We start from the raw sequence: 20463 nt of genomic DNA on the forward strand, positions 1-20463 counted from the left end.
CCACTGAGGAACAGAAGCGTCCAAAGACAACATATCATACCATAAAAGTTGCTCTCATGTGGCAAATGGTATTTTCAAGACCTATTTGACTGCTACTGGGCTTTCTACCAAATATCCAAGTCCAGGCAGAAGGGTGGAAAGAAGCTAAAAAACAGAGAGACCAGGCACACAAACTGCCAGTTCTAAGCTTCCAAGTCATTCATCACCAGGCAAAGAAATTAGAAGTATGGAAAACCAAAACGCCTGGGCAGATAGAATATTCCAAGGCACACTGACAGGAGAGCTTGTGGCAAAATAACCCACTTTGCCTCCCCCCACAATAGCCTTAGCTCACTAAGTGTATAGAGGGCCAGGAGCTATTTTTAGAAGCTCTGAGCTCACATCTGAGCTGGCATCACTAAATATAGCCCGTGGAATGTGAGCCCAGCCAGTCTGCAGCACCGCCAGCCGGCAGCAGCTACACACCTGCCTCACTCTGCAACACCTGTACCTGCCCTGAACCCCTTCCACTTGCCTCTGGCAAAAGAGCTAAATGCAGGGAAAGTGTTTCTCATCCAAAGCTACGAGTTGGTGGGCTACAAGGTGAAGGAGATCTGAAAACAAACAGAAGAAAACAGACACTGCACAGCAACTCTGTGTTTCCTTTCCTTTGGAGGCTCCTAATGGGGAAAGCACCAACAGTACCTCAGCCTGAGAAACATACGGTCTCCCATCTATCAGTAATAGCTTTGCATTTAGTTTACAGGGCACTGACAACCTAGCTTGCATTACTGCACCTAAAACCTGTGCACGTTGCACTTTTTTACAACCAGAGGGAGAACAGGAAGGGTAAGGCGAATGCCCACTTGCCCACCTACTTCAGAAACACTGCCTAGTGATCTTGTATGTGGGGTTGTGCATGCAGAAATTTCTGAAGTGTTCTTCCTGTCAAGCCCTTCAGTTTAGAAAAGCCATTAAAGGACAAGAGCCAGGAGTCATTCCTGTACCACGGTGCTGATGTGCTTTTAAGAAAGATCACTGCGTGGCACTAAAAGATCTTTCCTTGCACCACAGTATGGCTTTTCTGGGGACTGGTAGGGCATTGCTTGCCGTCTGGCAAATGAGAAGTCCAATACCTGTACGCAGCTGCAGGCTGGTTCCCATCAGCACTGGTAAAGACGCGATGCAGATAGTCATTCAGCAGCCTGCTGTTCACTATCCCTTGTGAAAAAGGAGAGAAAAGTAAGCTTCAGGAGTCAGGAGGTAAACTCACACCATTCATTTCAAGTACAAGCAAAAAATTGATAACTACAGGAAAACAACCTTCCAGGTTGCAGATCAGCACGGGGGAAGACAGCTTCAAGAAGCCATTTACCTTCTCACTGTCTTCACTAACGGCCCTAGACACCAGCATTGTGGAGCGCATCTCCGCAACAGGGGGCTCCTTCCAGTTTGAGCTGCTCTCCAATGCAAGTGGGAGGCTGTACAGTCGTCCCCTCGCGTGAAACTACGTACTCAGGAACGCTGCTCTGCTACTTCCAGATAAAGTTACTTCAAAAGCTGGATGTGAGGACCCAATTTCATTTCCAAGGGAAATAAAAATAAAAAATAATAATACCACCACTGCACTTCCTGATGTCCTGCTTGTACCTGGAACGTTCTCTGTAGCTACTACATCTCTTCACTGTGCTGGAGAAGATGCGGGGACAGAGAGGCTCGCAGACACAGCTCATCTAGGCTAACTCACAGCCTCCTTAAGGCTGTATGCCTCGCAGTAGCTTTCCTTGTGCAAAACAATCCCTGGTGCCCCACAAAGCAGCTTGCCTTACTTGTGGGTGCCACGGAGCCCTCAAATACCAGCCTTGCGGTCTCACAAGCAGGATTGTGCCGGGTTGGCCGGTGCAAGAGCAAACGGACTGCCCAGCAGTATCATCGTTTCCGAGGAAAGCATTAATCCGAGAACCCGACAGGCCGTCTGCCCTGGAAGAGGAACTCCCAGAGTCCGATGGGACAAAGACAGGCAACACCACGTCCTCCAGCACCACACGGCTGGAGAAAGGGCACCGCGACATGAGTTTCTGGCGGAGTCCTTCGTTCTGCAGGAAAGGCCCTCCCAAAATCTCGCCTCGGCTCAGGGATTCACTCGCTTTCTGCCCCACCACGCCTCTCTCAGCACGGCCACTGCCACTGGAGGCAGTCGATCTCAAGCGAGGCGAGGGGCGCTCACCCCGCTCCACAGCGGTCCTGCTTGTGCGAGGCGTGTACAGCCCGTACCTGCGACCTTGGACTTCTCCGGCTCAGTGCTCAGCCTGTAGTTCTTCCTTGAGAGAGCAGGCCCAGCACCTCGCGACGTCATTCTTCACAGGCACCGGTGCCAGAGCGGGCATAAGACAGGCAGACGCCTCGACCCAAACCTGCTGGGGAGGATGCTGCCGTTAAACTTGTCCCTTTCTTGCAGGCTCACGAGCGTGGCCTGAGCAACCCGGATAAGCCGAAGCCGAGTCCTTGCGCTAACGGCAAGGCCATACAAGAGCCCAAAGCCGGCTGCCAGCCCTGCTCTCACCTGCCCCTCCTGTCCAATCACCCAACACCTTCCCAAGCAGACAGATCAGCCCCGCAGATACAGCGTTAAGCCATGCTCCAGCCAGCCCCACCACACAGACCCCATGCCAGCGAAAGGCAGGGGCAGAACTCAGAGCCCATTGCCACGTGCCAGGAGAAGAAGAATACATTCAAGTTGCTGTTCTGCCCAGCTGACAATTATGCCCCTCTCCTGTTTCTGATTACCCAGGTAGCTGACCATCACTGGGAGGCACGTTCACTAGGCAGCCATCTGACAAACCGCTTTGTGGCAAAAAGCAACGAAAGATACAAGGGGAGCAACGACTGTGGGAATCAAACGGTTGGTGCTCATCTCGTACAGAGCAGAAAATAAGGTGGGACGAGAAAAGTCAGGGAGCTTGCCAAGTGACTGGCCGAGTGGCCAGATGGGTACCCGAGCTGCTGAAACGGCCTAAATGACCAGGCAAAGAGTGCAGCGCGAGCACACCAGAGCCCAGCACCGGACAAGATGCACCAACGCTGGCACCGTGGCAGTGCCACAGCTCTTTTCCCACTGGAGCAGATGCTGCTGCCAGCAGGTCTGAGAGAGGACAGAGCAGGGGACGCACAGCAGCCCCTGTGCCGCTCCGACCCGCGATTCAGTGCACAAACACAGCGCCGGCCCCAGCAAACCTGCCTGGCTCCGAGCGTGGCCAGGCACGAAACCGCCCGCTCTTGGCAACGGCGAGCGGCTCCCAGAGGAAGGGCAGAACGAGCGGCGCGGGGAGGCCAGTTTTGAACCGAGGCGAGGCAGGACAGGCAGGAAGGGCCAGCAAACGCAGCTCCGTCCCGCAGCTGCGCCCGATACCTCCCTCTCCGGCCAGGGCGAGGGGATGGAGGCGGCGAGGAGGAGGCAGCCGGGCGCCCAAGGCCGCCGCCCTGCCCCGCGCTCACCGCGGGCGCTCGACCCGCTGCGGCACCCGCCGCCCGGCAGCATCCCCGCGCCAGCCGCCCCAGAGCCCCGCTGGCGCTGCCCACGAGCAGGAGCGAGCCCCAGGCGTGCCCCCCGCAGCGGGAGCTGCCCCGAAGCCGGGCGCGTGCCCCGACCACAGCGAGCCCCGAGCCCCGAAGCACCCCTCAGCCTGCGCCGCCTCCCCCAGCCCGAGCCCCGAGCCCCCAGCTCCGTCCCCCTCCGGCGGGGCGCAGCCTCCACGCGCGTCGCGGGCCGGTGCCGCCCCGGTGGGGGCAGCTCCCGGGCACGGCCGGGCCCCTCCCGGGTACCGGGAGGAGGGGGCCCCGCGGCGGCCCAGGCCCAGGCCCGGCGTCCCCGCACTCACCGCCGGCCCGGCCGCGCCGCCGCCGCCGCGCTACGGCGAGCCGCGAGGGCCATGGCGGGCGGGCGGGCGGACGCGTTGCCGGGAGACGGGCGGAGGCGCCGGGCAGGGCCGCGGCCTGGGCCCGCTTCCCGGGGCTGCTCCGGGCCCCTCGGGGCCTTCCGGCCCGGCAGGAGGGTGACCGCAGCCCCGCGTCCCCGGGCCGTCAAAGCCTGAGCGCGGGGCGACGGGAGGGTCCCACCTGGGGGCGGCCCGGTGGAAGCAGCGGGAACAGGCGAGAGGCTTTCTTTTGTAACCTTCCTTACGGATTGCCTCTGGTCACTGCTAATAAAGGTTATCCTTCCTAAGCGATATCAAGTTATCCCAAAATTACTAGCAGAAAGGCAGGTATATATCCATTTCGACAGCAGCAGCAATCAATAATAGCAGCCCTCAATTGCAGCAGTACGTATTTGTATTCCAATACCACATATTGCTACAAACTAATCCCTAGTGAAGCAACAAATAAGCTTGGGCGTAAGTAATTAAATGCTCGCCTCTATACAAATATAATTCAAAATAGCAGCAGCACAGTGCCCACCAAACGGCTCCCAGAAGTGGTGCTTTGAAACCACTCCAGGAAGGGGGGCCCTGCAGTGGGCAATGGACGAAGTCTCTCTTTGAAGTTGATCCGCATCGTGGAGTCTGCGGTCAGCCTGGCATCCCTGGTGAGGGTCCAATAACTCAACTAGGAGATCCTGTAGAAAAGTTCATTCTGGGGAACTTCTCAGAGGAGGAGGCTCCATTTGTGGCAAAAAAAAAAAAAAAAAGTCATTTTTGTATCACAGAGACATAGACGGTGTAGGGCACAACCATCTGGAGCAGCCAATAGATCTAAGTAATTTCTGTTTTTCACCCAGGACAGCCAATAGACAATGATACTTTTTTCCGTTCTCTCAGAGCAACTTATAGTTTTCCCAGACTGTCTTTTCATTCAGATAGAACAGCCAACAACAGTTGACAATTCCATACTTTCTCAGGACTTTTTCCCCTTTTTCCAGACTATTTTTCACTTTTCTGGACTATACGTTGTCGGTACAGTTCCTTGGTTTTGAGCATACCAGTGGTATCTCAGGACACCTCTGTTTCTTAGGTACCCAACTGCACGTCAAAGATGCCAGATGTGCTTTTCAAGGACACTTTTCATTCACAGGCCTTGTCCCGGGCCAGATTCTCAGGCTAGCAGTTCTCAGACATCTTCTGCCAGTGTTTTAGCGGGCCATTTGTGTTAGTATTTTCCCCTTTATAACCAGACTGCCTTTATGGCTGCTCCCATCACTCCATCCCTTGGCCTGTGACCACTTGTGTATCACTATGAGACTACACCATATCTGGTGCATCTCTCTTGCCTCCTAATGTGCGAGGTGGAGGAGACGCATGTCCCCGTTAGGTCCAGTGGTGTCACTCCTGAGAGTGTTTGTTGGTCGAGACATGGGTATACAGTACCAGTTCAGATAAGAGTGATAACAAATAGCTATTTGATACAAAACAAAACGCAGAAAAGCACAAATCTGACAGTCAGAATGAGGACTAACATCATTTGGATATGTCGCACCTGTGTTTGGAGGCCTGGTAGCCAAAACCACAGCCATGTCAGCTGACAGGCCTTCGAGAACACATTGTTCTTGGGCTATGTGGTGGGAGGTACAGATCTGTCACTGAAAAATATTCACATCTTGTTTGATCTGTTTGGATTTGTTAGCAAAAAAGCAACAGGTAATATTCATTGATGCGCAAACACCTCCTTGTGAGGCTAAAATGTAGTCCAAGGACAGACAATATCGGATAGCCAATTGCGAGACCAAATTAATCAGTCTACTGTATACTCTTTAAAGCACCCACAGTAGCATTCTGGGTAATTTCAAGCACAGCAGAAATGCCAGCAATAGCTCTGTATAGTTCAGCAACACCTGAGTTTAGGTATAGCACATGTACCGACTTAGGAAATTTCGCTGGTTTTGCGATGAACAGGTTAGACATTCTGCACTTATTATGTACAGGAAAATGGTTGTGTTGGAAGTTCAATGCTAAATCTCTAGATCAAAATGCACAGGCAGTGAGACATGATATGGCACACGTACCTCCTAGCTGCAATGACAAGCTCCTGAAAACATTAGAGCTGCAAAGCCAGAACCTCCTCGGCGTTGAAATGGTAGGCCACAAGCCCTGCCCAGAATCTTTGCAATGTTTGTAGAATGAATACCATGGAACCAGGATCACAGGCCCTGGTTATTGTGGGGGATTTCAACTACCCTGACATTTGCTGGAAGGCCTACTCAGCCAGCCATCCGCAGTCCAGGAGGTTCCTTCATTGTATTGATGATAACTTCCTGATGCAAATGGTGGACGTGCCAACTAGGAGAGGAGCGCTGCTGGATCTTGTCCTCGCTAACAAGGAGGGTCTGGTTGAAACGGTGAAGGTTGAGGGCAGCCTTGGTTGCAGCGACCATGAGACGGTGGAGTTTGGGATCTCATGTGGCAGGAACAGAGTACCGAGCAGAATCGCAACCCTGGACTTCAGTAGGGCCGACTTTGGCCTTTTCAAGCATTTGCTAGGGGAAATTCCATGGGACAAGGTACTTGAAGGAAAAGGAGCCCAAGACAGCTGGTTAGCATTCAAGGACTGCTTCTTCCGAGCTCAAGAACAGAGCAACCCAACAGGTAAGAAGTCAGGAAAGAGAGCCAGGAGACCTTCATGGTTAAACAGGGAAGTGCTGGGCAAACTCAGGTGGAAGAGGACAGTCTACAGATCATGGAAGGAGGGGCTGGCCACTTACGAGGAATATAAGGCTGTTGTCAGAGGATTTAGGGAGGCAACTAGGAAAGCTAAGGCCTCCTTAGAATTAAACCTTGCGAGAAGGGTCAAGGACAACAGAAAGAGCTTCTTCAAATACATTGCAGATAAAACTAACACTAGAGGCAAGGTAGGCCCACTAATGAATGAGGTGGGTGCTCTGGCAACAGAAGATAAAGAGAAGGCAGAGTTACTGAATGCCTTCGTCTCTGTCTATAATGCCAGTGACTCTCCTGAGGAGCTCTGTACCCCTGAGGCCCCAGATGAAGTCAGAATAAAGGAGGAGTTTGCCTTGGTTGATGAGGGCTGGGTTAAGGACCAATTAAGCAAGATGGACATCCACAAGTCCATGGGTCCTGAGGGGATGCACCTGCAGGTGCTGAGGGAGCTGGCAGAAGTCATTGCTAGCCCACTCTCCATCATCTTTGGTAAGTCGTGGGCATCGGGAGAGGTGCTTGAGCACTGAAGGAAAGCAAATGTCACTCTGGTCTTCAAAAAGAGCAAGAAGGAGGACCTAGATAACTATAGACTAGTCAGCCTCACCTCCATCCTTGGTAAGGTGATGGAACAACTTATTTTTGGCGTTGTCTCTAGTCATATCAAGGATAAAAGGGTCATTAGGGGCAGTAAATACGGCTTCACCAAGGGGAAGTCATGCTTGACCAGCCTGATAGCCTTTTATGAGGATAGAACCGAGTGGATAGATGATGGAAAGGCAGTGGACGTGGTTTATCTTGATTTCAGTAAAGCCTTTGACACTGTCTTCCACAGCATCCTCACAGCTACACAAGGAAGTGTGGTCTGGACAATCGGGTAGTGAGGTGGACAGTAAACTGGCTGAAGGGAAGAAGCCAGAGGGTTGTGGTTAATGGGATGGAGTCGAGTTGGAGACCTGTATCTAGTGGAGTCCCTCAAGGGTCGGTGCTGGGATCAGTGTTGTTCAATATATTCATCGATGACTTGGATGAGGGAATGGAGTGTGCTGTCAGCAAGTTTGCCGATGACACTAAACTGGGAGGAGTGGCTGACATGCCAGAAGGCCATGCTGCCATCCATCAGGACCTTGACAGTTGGAGAATTGGACAGGGAGAAATTTAATGAAATATAACGAGGGCAAGTGTAGAGTCCTGCATCTGGGCAAGAACAACCCCAGTCACCAGTATAAGCTGGAGAGCAGTGAAAGGGAGAGGGACCTGGGGGTCCTGGTGGACAGCCGGATGACCATGAGGCAGTACTGTGCCCTCATGGCCAAGAAGGCCAATGGTATCCTGGGGAGTATTGGAAGAGGTGTGCTTAGTAGGTTGAGAGAGGTTCTCCTCCCCCTCTACTCTGCCCAGGTGAGACCACATCTAGAATACTGCATCCAGTTCTGGGCCCCTTGGTTCAAGAAGGACAGGGAACTGCTTGAGAGAGTCCCATGCAGAGCCCCAAGGATGATTAAGGGAGTGGGTCATCTCCCTTACAAGCAAAGGCTGAGGGAGCTGGGTCTCTTTAGCTTGCAGAAGAGGAGGCCGAGGGGTGACCTTATTAATGTTTATAAATATGTAAAGGGGGAGTGTCAGGAGGATGGAGCCAGGCTCTTCTCTGTGACACCCAATGATAGGACAAGGGGCAATGGGTGCAAGCTGGGACATAGGAGGTTCCGCTTAAATGAGACAAAACTTTTTTACAGTGAGGTGACAGAGCACTGGAACAGGCTGCCCAGGGCGTCGTGGAGTCTCCTTCTCTGGAGACATTCAAAACCCCCCGGGACGCGTTCCTGTGTGATGTGATTTAGGTGTTCCTGCTCCAGCAGGGGAATTGGACTAGATGATCTTCCAAGGTCCCTTCCAATCCATCACATTCTGTGATTCTGTGATTAGAAAAACAACAACATTTTAGTAACCATGTTTGGCTTAATTGGCAAAAGGGGTTACGATCTACACAGCCAGACATGTCGTTTGGGCTGCACATGTCCCAGTTATTAGCCAACCGTCACCCTGTAGACTATGGCACGTAGAGTTAGGAGCCGCGAAATTAAAGTGTCTTTGACGAATTGTAGTATGAACATTCCCTGTGAGATTCCAAAGTTTCACTCCATTAAAACACCCCTCTGTTTCTAACTGCGCATTCATTAGCGCAGGCCCATGAGTTTTCAGGTCAGAATCAGTACGATACAATCTTGCATCTCCCACATTCAACTCTGCTGTCGCTCGCGCTCCCCACGGGCCGCTTTTGAACGGCCGGGGAGGCGGCGCTGCTGGCTCTGCCTACACCTCGTCAGCCTCCCTCGTGAGGGCTGCCGGGTCCTGGCGGCTCCCTCGGCTGCTTCGGGTGGCCTCGATGCCGAAAAAAAAGCCCTGCCTGTCTCGATCCCCCGATCCGCTGCAGAACGCGTCTGCCCCGGAGCCGATCGCCTCGGATGCTCCAGCCAGCAGGGGATGGCCCAGAGAAGAAGCCGCTCCCCATTACAATGTTTGGCCCCAAATACCCAGAGGCAGACTAGAAGATGGTGTGGGAGCAGACGTGCTACAACCCCCCGTGCTCAGAGCAGCAGCGACAGCAGCGGCAGCTCTGACAGTGAAGCAGCACCAGGAACGTCCAGCGATTCCTGCATTACAGCGTCCAGTGCCAATCTGGGGCTCGCCAGCCCTGGCACCTCCAGTCCGGAGGTTCTGGGGCCCTCCTGTGGCTCCCCAGCACCCGAAAGCAGCAGCTGCAGCACCAGCAGCCAGGCAGCACCGGGGCCACCCCACAGTTCCCAGGCGACTGAGAGCAGCAGCCCCACCAGGCAGCAGGGGACAGAGCAGAGGACAATTCGCCCACGTTTACATCAGGCCCAAGACACCTGGCACAGTCCCAGAAGACGCCGCAGGAGCAGCCGTGCTGCAGAACCCAGCGCTGGGAGCAGCACCCCCAGCTTGGCCAGTCGGAGGGCACCAGGAACCTCCAGTCACTCCTTGGTGCCCGAAGGCAGACTCCCCGCCGGCCAGCGGGGGCGACCCCGGACAAGAAGCTGCTCACCGCTGGAACGTCCAGCCCCAGATGCCCAGAGCCAGCCCCGAAGACGCCGCAGGAGCAGCCACGCACCACAAAACGGTGCTGGGAGCAGCAGCAGCACCAGATCTGCCAGGGGGGCGGCATCGGGGTCCCCCAGTGGATCCCCAGGGTCTAAACGGAGACGATGCTCCAGCCAGCAGGGGACAGCCCAGAGAAGAAGCTGCCCCCCATTACAACATCAGGCTCCAAATACCCAGAGGCAGACCCGAAGACGGCGTGGGAGCAGACACAACGCTGGAGTGATACCAGTGCTGTTCCAGCTACGAACGCAGAGCACAGCACTGTGTGGGCTGCTGCAGGGAAAGGTGACTCCGTCCTAGACAGACCCAACACAGTCACCGAAACCCGCAGTTTGCAGGCCCAGGGGCTCCTTTGTAGGGACCAAGCCCGTTTGTTCAGGGCCCTGAGACTGCTCTCTGGAGACAAAGCTGGCTTCTCATTACTTACACCCTCACTTTTATGGCCCAGGCTGTCATTTTCAGGGCGCAATGCCTTATCTTTAGGGCCCCTTAGTAGCACTGTGACGTGCAGAGCTGCCTTCTAGGGTACAAAGCCTTATTTGTGAGGAAACACCCCGCTTCTTCGGGTCCCAAATCCTCACGCTAGGAGACAAGGCCTCAATTTGAGGGCCCAAAGCCTCCTTTAAGGGTCCAAACACCCATCTGGAGGGACCGAAGCATCACTGTAGGGTCCAGTCCGTGAGCCAGAGACTCCAAAGGCCCAGGGTCCAGGTCTAAAGCCTCACCTTGACGACCAGGCCTCCCCACGCTCCCCCTCCCTCCCCATTTTAAGTCTTCAAAGCCGCATTAGTAAGCCCCCGTGTTTCCTCTCTAGGCTCCAAAGCCTTCTTTTCAGGCTCCAGAACATCCGCTTGGCATCCCAAGTCGTCTTCTGATCGCCTAAACCCTCAGTTTGCAGGCCCAGGGGCTCCTTTGTAGGGACCAAGCCCGTTTGTTCAGGGCCCTGAGACTGCTCTCTGGAGACAAAGCTGGCTTCTTATTGCTTACACCCTCACTTTTACGGCCCAGGCTGTCATTTTCAGGGCGCAATGCCTTATTTTTAGGGCCCCCAGGTGCACTGTAAGGTGCAGAGCTGCATTTTTAAGGTGCAAAGCCTTATTTGTGAGGAAAGCCCCCTCCCTCCCCATTTTAAGTACTATAAATATGAGGGGTTAGAGGGGAGTTGGGTGACGGGAAGGGTTGTGTTGTCGTGGTGGCTTGGGGGCTTACCGTACCCACCCCCGCTAATGTTTGCTCTTTTGTCAGCTTTGGATCCGAAAGTGGGATCTTAACACGGAAAACACAGGGGAGACTTTACTGCTCTCCACATCTACCTTAAAGGAAGTCGTGGGGAGCTAGGGGTCGGCCTCTTCTCACAGACAACTAGTGATAGGACTAGAAAGTATGGCCTCAAGTTGCGCCAGAGGTTTACTTTGGAAATTAGCGGTGGTTTTCTCGGGTGGGCAGCCAAGTTCCACCGCAGCCTCTCTCTCACTCCCCCTCCTGAATAGGAAAGGGGGAGAAAAAACGATACAAAGGGCTCAAGGGTTGAGATAAGAATGGGGACATCGCTCAACAATTATTGTGACAGGCTAAACAGACTCAGAGAAGAGAGACATTAAGAATTATTCCTATTACTAACAAGCTAGAGAAGTGGGAAACAAAAGACAGAAACCCAAAACACCTTCCCCCCATCCACCCTCCTCTACCTCTTTAACCAAGCGGAGCAGGGGAATGGGGGAATGGCGGTTGTGGTCAGTCTGTAGCACTTTGTCCCTGCCGTTCCTTCTCGGTCACTCTCTTCCCCTGCTCCAACGTGGGATGCAGTCGTTCCCAAAGTGATCCTGCGTGGGCTTCCCACAGGCAGCAGCTCTTCAAGAACTGCTCCAGATACGGGTCCGTACCACGGGGTCCATCCATCAGGAGCACACTGCTCCAACCTGGGTCCCCCACGGGCGGCAGCTCCTGCCAGCCCCCCTGCTCCTGCGTGGGCTCCTCTCCACGGGCTGCGGCTCCGGCCCGCAATCTGCTCTGGCGGGGGTCCTCCACAGGCTGCAGCCTGCTTCAGTGCAGGTCCACCTGCTCCACCGTGGCCTCTTCCACGGGCTGCAGCGTGGAACCCTGCTCCACCGTGGTACTCCGTGGGCTGCAGGGGGACAACCTGCTTCACCATGGTCCTCACCACAGGCCGCAGGGGAACTTCTGCTGTGGTGCCTGGAGCACCTCCTCCCACTCCTTCACTGACCTTGGGGTCTGCAAGGCTGTTTCTCACTCCTCTCTCTCTCCCAGCTGCTGTTCCGCAGCAGTTTTTTCCCTTTCTTAAATATGCTCTCACAGAGACGCAAACAACGTCGCTTATTGGCTTGGCTCTGGACAGCAGCAGGGCCCTTATCTAAAATGGGGCAGCTTCTGGATTCTTCTCACAGAGGCCACCCCTATGGGCCCCTGCTACCAGAACTTGCCAAGTAAGCCCACTACAATTTCTTCTCAGAAAGAATAGTCAGGAATTGGAACGGGTTGCCCAGGGAAGTAGTGGAGTCACCTGGGGGTGTTCAAGGAAAGGTTGCACATGGTGCTTAGGGACATGGTTTAGTGGGTGACATTGGTAGTAGGGGATAGTTGGACCAGATGATCTTGAAGGACGTTTCCACCCTTAATGATTCTACGATTCTGTGATTCTAATTAGGAGGCTTTGAACCCTGATGGTGAGAGCTGGCGAAAGGAGTCAGGGCTCAGACTGGACTGTCAACTGCAGTAAAGACGATTAAGACCGCTGGCTTTGTAACGTCTCTTGCTGATGTCTGGGGGAGACAACGAGCTCTGGTCTCACCCTGCTCTCGAGAAACTCTGTAGGAGAAGGACGTGAGGAGGGAGCAAGCTGTGACCCAAACGCCAGGTGTCCTGCGGCTCTCCCGGAGGGCGGCAATGCTGGCCCAAAGGTGCGGTGCAGGCGCCGCCACTCCAGGGCTGCAGCCCTGTCCGAGGGACATCTCCGCTCCTGCCTGTGGCACGGGGAGCGTTGCCAGCAGGCCGAGGGAAGCAATCCTTCCTCTCCGCCGCGTGTCGCGGGACCCGGCATTTGAGCCTGTGCCGGCTGCAAGAGCGGCCACCCTCTTGCTTGGGTGCCGAGGGCCCAGGCCCCAGCGTGGCACCTCCAGCCACCCCTGTGAGGCGGGGGCTCTGTCACAGTGGGTGCCAGGTAGCTTTGGGCGTCCCTGCCCAAACGGGGGGCGTGCGGTGGTGATGTCACAATGGCTGGCCATGGTGACCCGCGGGGGCGAGGAGCATATAAAAGGCTGCTGGGCTCGGGCCGTGCCTCAGTGCGATTTGGTGAGTTGGGGAGAGGGCAGGGAGGAGGGGGCTGCCGGGGGAGGAGGGGTTGCACACCTCGGGCCCGTGCTGCAGACTCACCCTCGTCCTGCTTCTCCCTCAGGGTCGGCAGAGGAGCGTGTGGAGGAGAAACCCCGGCACTGCTGGGGCAGTGACTCTCCAAGTGCTCGCTGTCCAAGTGCACCATGTCTGAAATGAAGCGGAAGGCTCCCGACTCGAGGGAGCAAGGTGAGAGAAAAGTATCCCGTCCCACAGGAGGACGGGGAGGGGCTGGGAGGGCTGCCTGTGGCCGAGAGGGGAGGCAGGGGCAGGCAGGGGCTCCCCAACCACCCCGGGGCAGGGCCCCTCTGCTCCTTGGCAGGGGGGGCCCAGGTCGGGCTGTGGGTGCCTGCTGGGACCCTTGTGCCTGCTGTGCCTCCTTCCCCTCCACAGCCTCTGGCCCTGCCCATCAGCCAGCATGGCAGGGACAGAACAGGCCCTTGGGGACAGTCCCTCAGGGACACCTGGCCCCGCAAAGGTGCTCAGTGGCTGTGCCATTTGCTCTCTCCCCTCCAGCATGCATGCTGTGTGGCCGGGCAGATGCTGACCCGAACATCTGCGGCCCCATACACAAAAGGAATGGACTCTGTGCCCACACGTTTTGCCTGGTGAGTTCCCCCAGGGTTCCCGTCAGCATCCCACCAGGGACGGTCCCTTCAACTATGACCCCTAACGAGATCCTGCTTTTTTCCATTCTATAGTCTCTTGCGAATGGCCTTTATCGGCTTGGATCACTACACGACGGAATTTTGGGATTTTTACTGGAGGATATACAGCACACAATCAAGCGGGCATCCCAGAAGGTGAGGACCTGATGGGAACAGGGAGGTTTGGGCCAGGAGATGCTCCCGCGAGCTTAGCCTGGACCCCAAGGCAGCAATGCCAGCCTTTCCAACCTGCTCCGGGACAAACTGCTGCTCTGGCAGACGAGCCTTGTCCGCCAGGGGGGTCTGCAGAGCGTGACCCAGCAGCGCCCGCACCCTGTGCCCTGCCCTGCCCAGGGGTGTGGGGCCAGCGGTGGCGGCATCGAGCCTGGTGCTAATGGGGCTGCTGTGTTCTTTTCAGCAATGCTTCGTTTGTGGCGAGCGAGGGGCCACCATCACCTGCACGGAGACAGGCTGTGAACGCAGCTTCCATCTCCCCTGCGCCTCGGAGGGAGAATGCGTCACCCAGTTCTTTGGGCAGTACAGGTAAGGGCTGCCAGCAGCAGCCAAGCAAGAGAGGACCCCACGCTGGTGCTTCCCAGCAGCCTGGCAGAGCCGGAGGCAGCGCCAGAGCCTGGATGGGCCTGGGGCTCCTTCACGTTCCTCTGCCCTCCTCGCCACAACCGCGGCAGGCCCAGCACTTCTCACCTTGCCCTTCCCTTCCCTCTCCCCGCCAGGTCCTTCTGCTGGGAGCACCGCCCTCAGCAGGCAGTGCAGGCAGCTCCGGAGCAGGACACCATCTGCATCATCTGCATGGACCCTGTGGGGGACAGCAAGTCCTACCACACCATGGTGTGCCCAGCCTGCAGTCACGCCTGGTTCCACCGGGGCTGCATCCAGGTAGGAGCCCTCCCCTCACCCTGCGCGCACGGCAGGTGCTCAGCAGCACCAGGGCCCGCTCACCTCTCACCGCATGTGTTTCTTCTGCAGGGACAAGCTGTGAGTGCAGGCATTCTCTACTTCCAGTGCCCCATCTGCAGAAACCAGGTGGAGTTCCGTTCCGAAATGTCCATCATGGGGATCCAAGTCCCAGTCAGGTTGGTGTCCCTCTGCCCTGCTCTCTAGACACGAGGGCACAAGCGCTGCGCATGGCCAGGGACTGGACAATTTCCCTCCCTTCTCTTGCAGAGGACCAACCTGGGAGGACGGCAACGCCTTTGCATCGCTGCAAGAGAGGCACCAGCGCTGTGATGTCAGTGAATGCCTTTACCCACAAGGCAGGGAGCAGGCGGAGGGACAGGGGTGAGTTGCCTCAGCAGCCATCTGGGGCTCTGCCCACGTCCTCAGCCTCAGCACATGCTGGGGGAGCCAGGACAGAGCACAAGGGATGTGCCAGCCACTCCCTGGCTCAGACACTTTGTCCTCACACCCACAACTCTTTGCTTCCCCAGGCCCTGGCAGCTGCTCCTGTGCCGCTCCTGTGCTGCCGAAGGCACCCACCGGCGCTGCTCCAACTTGACCAACAGCACAGGCACCTGGGAGTGCGACAGCTGCGCTGGCGTGGGCACTGGTAAGTGGCAAAGGCCTCATGCTGCTGGGCTGTGGCCAGGCCAGGCCTGGCTGCAGGAGCTCAGGGCAGCCTTGCCAGAGTCTCTCTGACCCTGGACGGGTCAGAGCCTCTACTGCCGTGGGTCTGGAAGTCCATCCCACTCACCTTCCTGTCTCCCCTTACAGCCTCCAGTAGCAATCTGGGGCTCGCCGGCCCCAGCACCTCCAGTCCAGAGGTTCTGGGGCCCTCCCGTGGCTCCCCAGCACCCGAAAGGAGCAGCCTCAGCAGCACCAGCAGCCAGGCAGCACCGGGGCCATCCCACAGTTCCCAGGAGACTGAGAGGAGAAGGCCAGGGACAGAACAGGGGACAATCTGCCAGCCTGTACATCAGGCCCAAGACACCTGGCACAGTCCCAGAAGACGCCGCAGGAGCAGCCGTGCTGCAGAACCCAGCGCTGGGAGCAGCACCCCCAGCTTGGCCAGCCAGAGGGCACCAGGAACCTCCAGTCACTCCTTGGTGCCTGAAGGCAGACACCCCACCGGCCAGCGGGGGCGACCCCGGACAAGAAGCCGCTCACCGCTGGAACGTCCAGCCCCAGATCCCCAGAGCCGGCCCCGAAGACGCCGCAGGAGCAGCCACGCACCAGAAAACGGTGCTGGGAGCAGCAGCAGCACCAGATCTGCCAGGGGGGCGGCATCGGGGTCCCCCAGTGGATCCCCAGGGCCTAGGCGGAGACGACGCTCCAGCCAGCAGGGGACGGCCCGGACAAGAAGCCGCTCCCCGTTACAACATCAGGCCCCAAATACCCAGAGGCAGACCCAAAGACGGCGTGGGAGCAGACGTGCTACAACCCCCAGTGCTCAGGGCAGCAGCAGCAGCAGCTTTGAAAGCGAAACGGCATTGGGGTCCTCCAGCGATTCCCCGGTGCCTGAACGCAGCAGCCGCTCCAGCCACGCCGGGCCAGTCCGGATGCGAAGCCGCTCCCTGTTACAACATCGGGCCCCAAATCCCTACGGCCGGCCTGAACAACGCCACGGGAGCAGCCGTGCTCCAGCCCCACGTCCTGGCTCCAGTCCCCAGCCGCCATCACAATAAAGCTTGCTGCCAATCCCATCTGTGCTGAGAGATCACACGCGCGTCGGCTTCAGCCTCACTCGCACGACTAAGCCGTGTCTCCCTGCTTCCTTCCCTCCCCCCCATTAGATTGATTAGGAAAGCAACGCAATTCCAGTAAGCACGTTTGGCTTAATCACATTGTCCAGAAGGGGTTACGATCTACACAGCCAGACATGTCGTTTGGGCTGCACATGTCCCAGTTATTAGCCAACCGTCACCCTGTAGACTATGGCACGTAGAGTTAGGAGCCACGAAATTAAAGTGTCTTTGACGAATTGTAGTATGAACTTTCCCTGTGAGATTCCAAAGTTGCACTCCATTAAAACACCCCTCTGTTTCTCTCCATTAAAACACCCCTCTGTTTCTAACTGCGCATTCATTAGCGCAGGCCCATGAGTTTTCAGGTCAGAATCAGTACGATACAAGCTTGCATCTCCCACATCCAAGTGAAAACCATGCTTAGGTGTGATTGTTGCACAACCACAATTGCACGCAGTTACAATTCCTTGCCCTCCCCACCCACGTTGAACTTGGGCATCATAACGCACCACGGGGCCTTATCACATGCATGGGCTTCGCAAGGCTGCTGTTGACAATTTGGAATAATGGGGAGTGGTATGACAAAATAAGGTAGATACCAAGATGTTTCAAGCACAGGTTCTGCTCGCCACCGATGTGGGCATCTAGTCCCCGAGGGTGATGTAAGCAATACCAACAAGACGATTTGTTACCTAGCTGCCGAATGCAGCACCAACAGCGCAAGCAGCCAGGCGGCACCGGGGTCCTCCTGAGGCTCCCCACCGTCGGGCAGCACCAGCCCCAGCACCGCCAGCCAGGCAGGACTGGGGCCCTCCTTGGCTCCCTGGTACCCGAGAGCAGCAGCTCCAGCACCCTCAGACTGACAGGAGTGGGGATGCCCCACAGCTCCATAGTGCCCAAGAGCAGCAGCGGCTCCAGCCACCCTGGACCAGAGCAGAGGACAACCCGATCATGATTACAACGTCCAGCCCCAAATCCCTACAGCCAGCCCAGAACACGCTGCAGAACCAGGCATGCGCTAGCCCCAAGTGCTGGCCCTAATCCCCAGCCCCCAAGCCCAATACAGTTCTGAGCCAGCCTCTCCCCGCTCCCCTCGCCCATCTTCCCCCAGGCTGCTTGCTTTGCAGGGGAGCCCATGGCAGCGGGGACGAGCACTCTGGACACGCTCTTTCCCAGTGGCACACGTGGGTGATCACAGCACTGCAGCGCTGGAGAGGAGGTCGGGGCTGGCAAGAGGTGGGACAGGTGAGAGCAGGGCTGGCAGCCGGCTTTGGGCTCTTGTATGGCCTTGCCGTTAGCGCAAGGACTCGGCTTCGGCTTATCCGGGTTGCTCAGGCCACGCTCGTGAGCCTGCAAGAAAGGGACAAGTTTAACGGCAGCATCCTCCCCAGCAGGTTTGGGTCGAGGCGTCTGCCTGTCTTATGCCCGCTCTGGCACCGGTGCCTGTGAAGAATGACGTCGCGAGGTGCTGGGCCTGCTCTCTCAAGGAAGAACTACAGGCTGAGCACTGAGCCGGAGAAGTCCAAGGTCGCAGGTACGGGCTGTACACGCCTCGCACAAGCAGGACCGCTGTGGAGCGGGGTGAGCGCCCCTCGCCTCGCTTGAGATCGACTGCCTCCAGTGGCAGTGGCCGTGCTGAGAGAGGCGTGGTGGGGCAGAAAGCGAGTGAATCCCTGAGCCGAGGCGAGATTTTGGGAGGGCCTTTCCTGCAGAACGAAGGACTCCGCCAGAAACTCATGTCGCGGTGCCCTTTCTCCAGCCGTGTGGTGCTGGAGGACGTGGTGTTGCCTGTCTTTGTCCCATCGGACTCTGGGAGTTCCTCTTCCAGGGCAGACGGCCTGTCGGGTTCTCGGATTAATGCTTTCCTCGGAAACGATGATACTGCTGGGCAGTCCGTTTGCTCTTGCACCGGCCAACCCGGCACAATCCTGCTTGTGAGACCGCAAGGCTGGTATTTGAGGGCTCCGTGGCACCCACAAGTAAGGCAAGCTGCTTTGTGGGGCACCAGGGATTGTTTTGCACAAGGAAAGCTACTGCGAGGCATACAGCCTTAAGGAGGCTGTGAGTTAGCCTAGATGAGCTGTGTCTGCGAGCCTCTCTGTCCCCGCATCTTCTCCAGCACAGTGAAGAGATGTAGTAGCTACAGAGAACGTTCCAGGTACAAGCAGGACATCAGGAAGTGCAGTGGTGGTATTATTATTTTTATTTTTATTTCCCTTGGAAATGAAATTGGGTCCTCACATCCAGCTTTTGAAGTAACTTTATCTGGAAGTAGCAGAGCAGCGTTCCTGAGTACGTAGTTTCACGCGAGGGGACGACTGTACAGCCGCCCACTTGCATTGGAGAGCAGCTCAAACTGGAAGGAGCCCCCTGTTGCGGAGATGCGCTCCATAATGCTGGTGTCTAGGGCCGTCAGTGAAGACAGTGAGAAGGTAAATGGCTTCCTGAAGCTGTCTTCCCCCGTGCTGATCTGCAACCTGGAAGGTTGTTTTCCTGTAGTTATCAATTTTTTGCTTGTACTTGAAATGAATGGTGTGAGTTTACCTCCTGACTCCTGAAGCTTACTTTTCTCTCCTTTTTCACAAGGGATAGTGAACAGCAGGCTGCTGAATGCACTCTGGACATGCTCCGTCCCAGTGGCACACGTGGGTGATCACAGCGCTGCAACGCTACTCTGTGTTGGTGCGGCCTCCCCTCGAGTACTGTGTACGGTTCTGGGCACCACAGTACAAAAAGGATGTGAAACTGTTGGAGAGTGGCCAGAGAAGGACAACGAAGATGGTGAAGGGCCTAGAGGGGAAGACGTACGAGGAGCGGCTGAGGTCACTTGACCTGTTCAGCCTGGAAAAGAAAAGGCTGAGGGGAGACCTCATCGCGGCCTACAGCTTCCTCACGAGGGGGAGTGGAGGGGCAGGCGCCGATCTCTTCCCTTTAGCGACCAGCGACAGGACCTGAGGGAGCGGTGTCAAGCTGTGGCAGGGGAGGTTTATGCTGGATATCAGGAAGAGGTTCTTCACCGAGAGGGTTGTCGCGCACTGGAACAGGCTCCCCAAGGACGTAGTCGTGACACAAAGCCTGTCAGAGTTTAAGAAGCGTTTGGACTGTGCTCTTAGTAACAGTAACAGGTAGTAGTCAGAGTAGCTTGGGTGCAGGAGACGCAAAAGGGGCCTTTCCAAAAGGCCAATTATTTTTCCAATTTCTTATTATCCTTCCGGAAGGAGTGTTGGTATGTACTCCCCCAGGGATATCTCCCTGTCCCCTGGCACTCATATTTCCCATTTTTCCTAGCCCTTGTCAGTGTGCACAACCATCTGGAGCAGCCAATAGATCTAAGTAATTTCTGTTTTTCACCCAGGACAGCCAATAGACAATGATACTTTTTTCCGTTCTCTCAGAGCAACTTATAGTTTTCCCAGACTGTCTTTTCATTCAGATAGAACAGCCAACAACAGTTGACAATTCCATACTTTCTCAGGACTTTTTCCCCTTTTTCCAGACTATTTTTCACTTTTCTGGACTATACGTTGTCGGTACAGTTCCTTGGTTTTGAGCATACCAGTGGTATCTCAGGACACCTCTGTTTCTTAGGTACCCAACTGCACGTCAAAGATGCCAGATGTGCTTTTCAAGGACACTTTTCATTCACAGGCCTTGTCCCGGGCCAGATTCTCAGGCTAGCAGTTCTCAGACATCTTCTGCCAGTGTTTTAGCGGGCCATTTGTGTTAGTATTTTCCCCTTTATAACCAGACTGCCTTTATGGCTGCTCCCATCACTCCATCCCTTGGCCTGTGACCACTTGTGTATCACTATGAGACTACACCATATCTGGTGCATCTCTCTTGCCTCCTAATGTGCGAGGTGGAGGAGACGCATGTCCCCGTTAGGTCCAGTGGTGTCACTCCTGAGAGTGTTTGTTGGTTGAGACATGGGTATACAGTACCAGTTCAGATAAGAGTGATAACAAATAGCTATTTGATACAAAACAAAACGCAGAAAAGCACAAATCTGACAGTCAGAAT

At 55.9% G+C, this 20463-nt stretch overlaps 2 protein-coding genes across 5 annotated transcripts in view; one reads left to right on the plus strand and one right to left on the minus strand.

Moving 5' to 3' along the window:
• RNF123 (ring finger protein 123) overlaps positions 1 to 4050 on the minus strand; it is a 50874-nt gene extending 46824 nt beyond the window's left edge. The window contains exons 1-3 of one of the 4 annotated variants that reach the window (XM_048054383.2): positions 3858 to 4050; positions 2254 to 2393; positions 1116 to 1200 (exon numbers count right to left, since the gene is read on the minus strand). In XM_048054383.2, coding sequence (XP_047910340.1) covers positions 1116 to 1200; positions 2254 to 2335 — 167 coding nt within the window. In that variant the 5' untranslated portion in view covers positions 2336 to 2393; positions 3858 to 4050. Of the gene's footprint in view, positions 1 to 1115; positions 1201 to 2253; positions 3692 to 3857 lie in introns of those variants that run through there. The other 3 variants (XM_048054382.2, XM_048054381.2, XM_048054384.2) reach the window with 3 other exon arrangements.
• Positions 4051 to 13240: 9190 nt separating this feature from the next.
• On the plus strand, positions 13241 to 16016 carry LOC136791639 (PHD finger protein 7-like). Its single transcript, XM_067003381.1, has 9 exons — positions 13241 to 13283; positions 13611 to 13702; positions 13796 to 13897; positions 14160 to 14284; positions 14476 to 14638; positions 14729 to 14835; positions 14927 to 15040; positions 15190 to 15308; positions 15835 to 16016. Exons 1-9 carry the CDS (start codon positions 13241 to 13243, stop codon positions 16014 to 16016), a joined length of 1047 nt encoding a protein of 348 aa, XP_066859482.1.
• Positions 16017 to 20463: the final 4447 nt, after the last annotated feature.

Source organism: Anser cygnoides, chromosome 10 (assembly GCF_040182565.1).
Source record: "Anser cygnoides isolate HZ-2024a breed goose chromosome 10, Taihu_goose_T2T_genome, whole genome shotgun sequence".
NCBI lineage: Eukaryota > Metazoa > Chordata > Aves > Anseriformes > Anatidae > Anser > Anser cygnoides.

What these genes read in the sequence shown, in the direction of transcription:
- LOC136791639 (XM_067003381.1), top strand. Translation starts at nt 13,241, where the DNA reads ATGTCTGAAATGAAGCGGAAGGCTCCCGACTCGAGGGAGCAAG. An exon ending in CAGTTCTTTGGGCAGTACAG is followed by an intron (nt 14,285 to 14,475) that starts GTAAGGGCTGCC and finishes TCTCCCCGCCAG; the next exon opens with GTCCTTCTGCTGGGAGCACC. An exon ending in CTGCGCTGGCGTGGGCACTG is followed by an intron (nt 15,309 to 15,834) that starts GTAAGTGGCAAA and finishes CCCACCGGCCAG; the next exon opens with CGGGGGCGACCCCGGACAAG.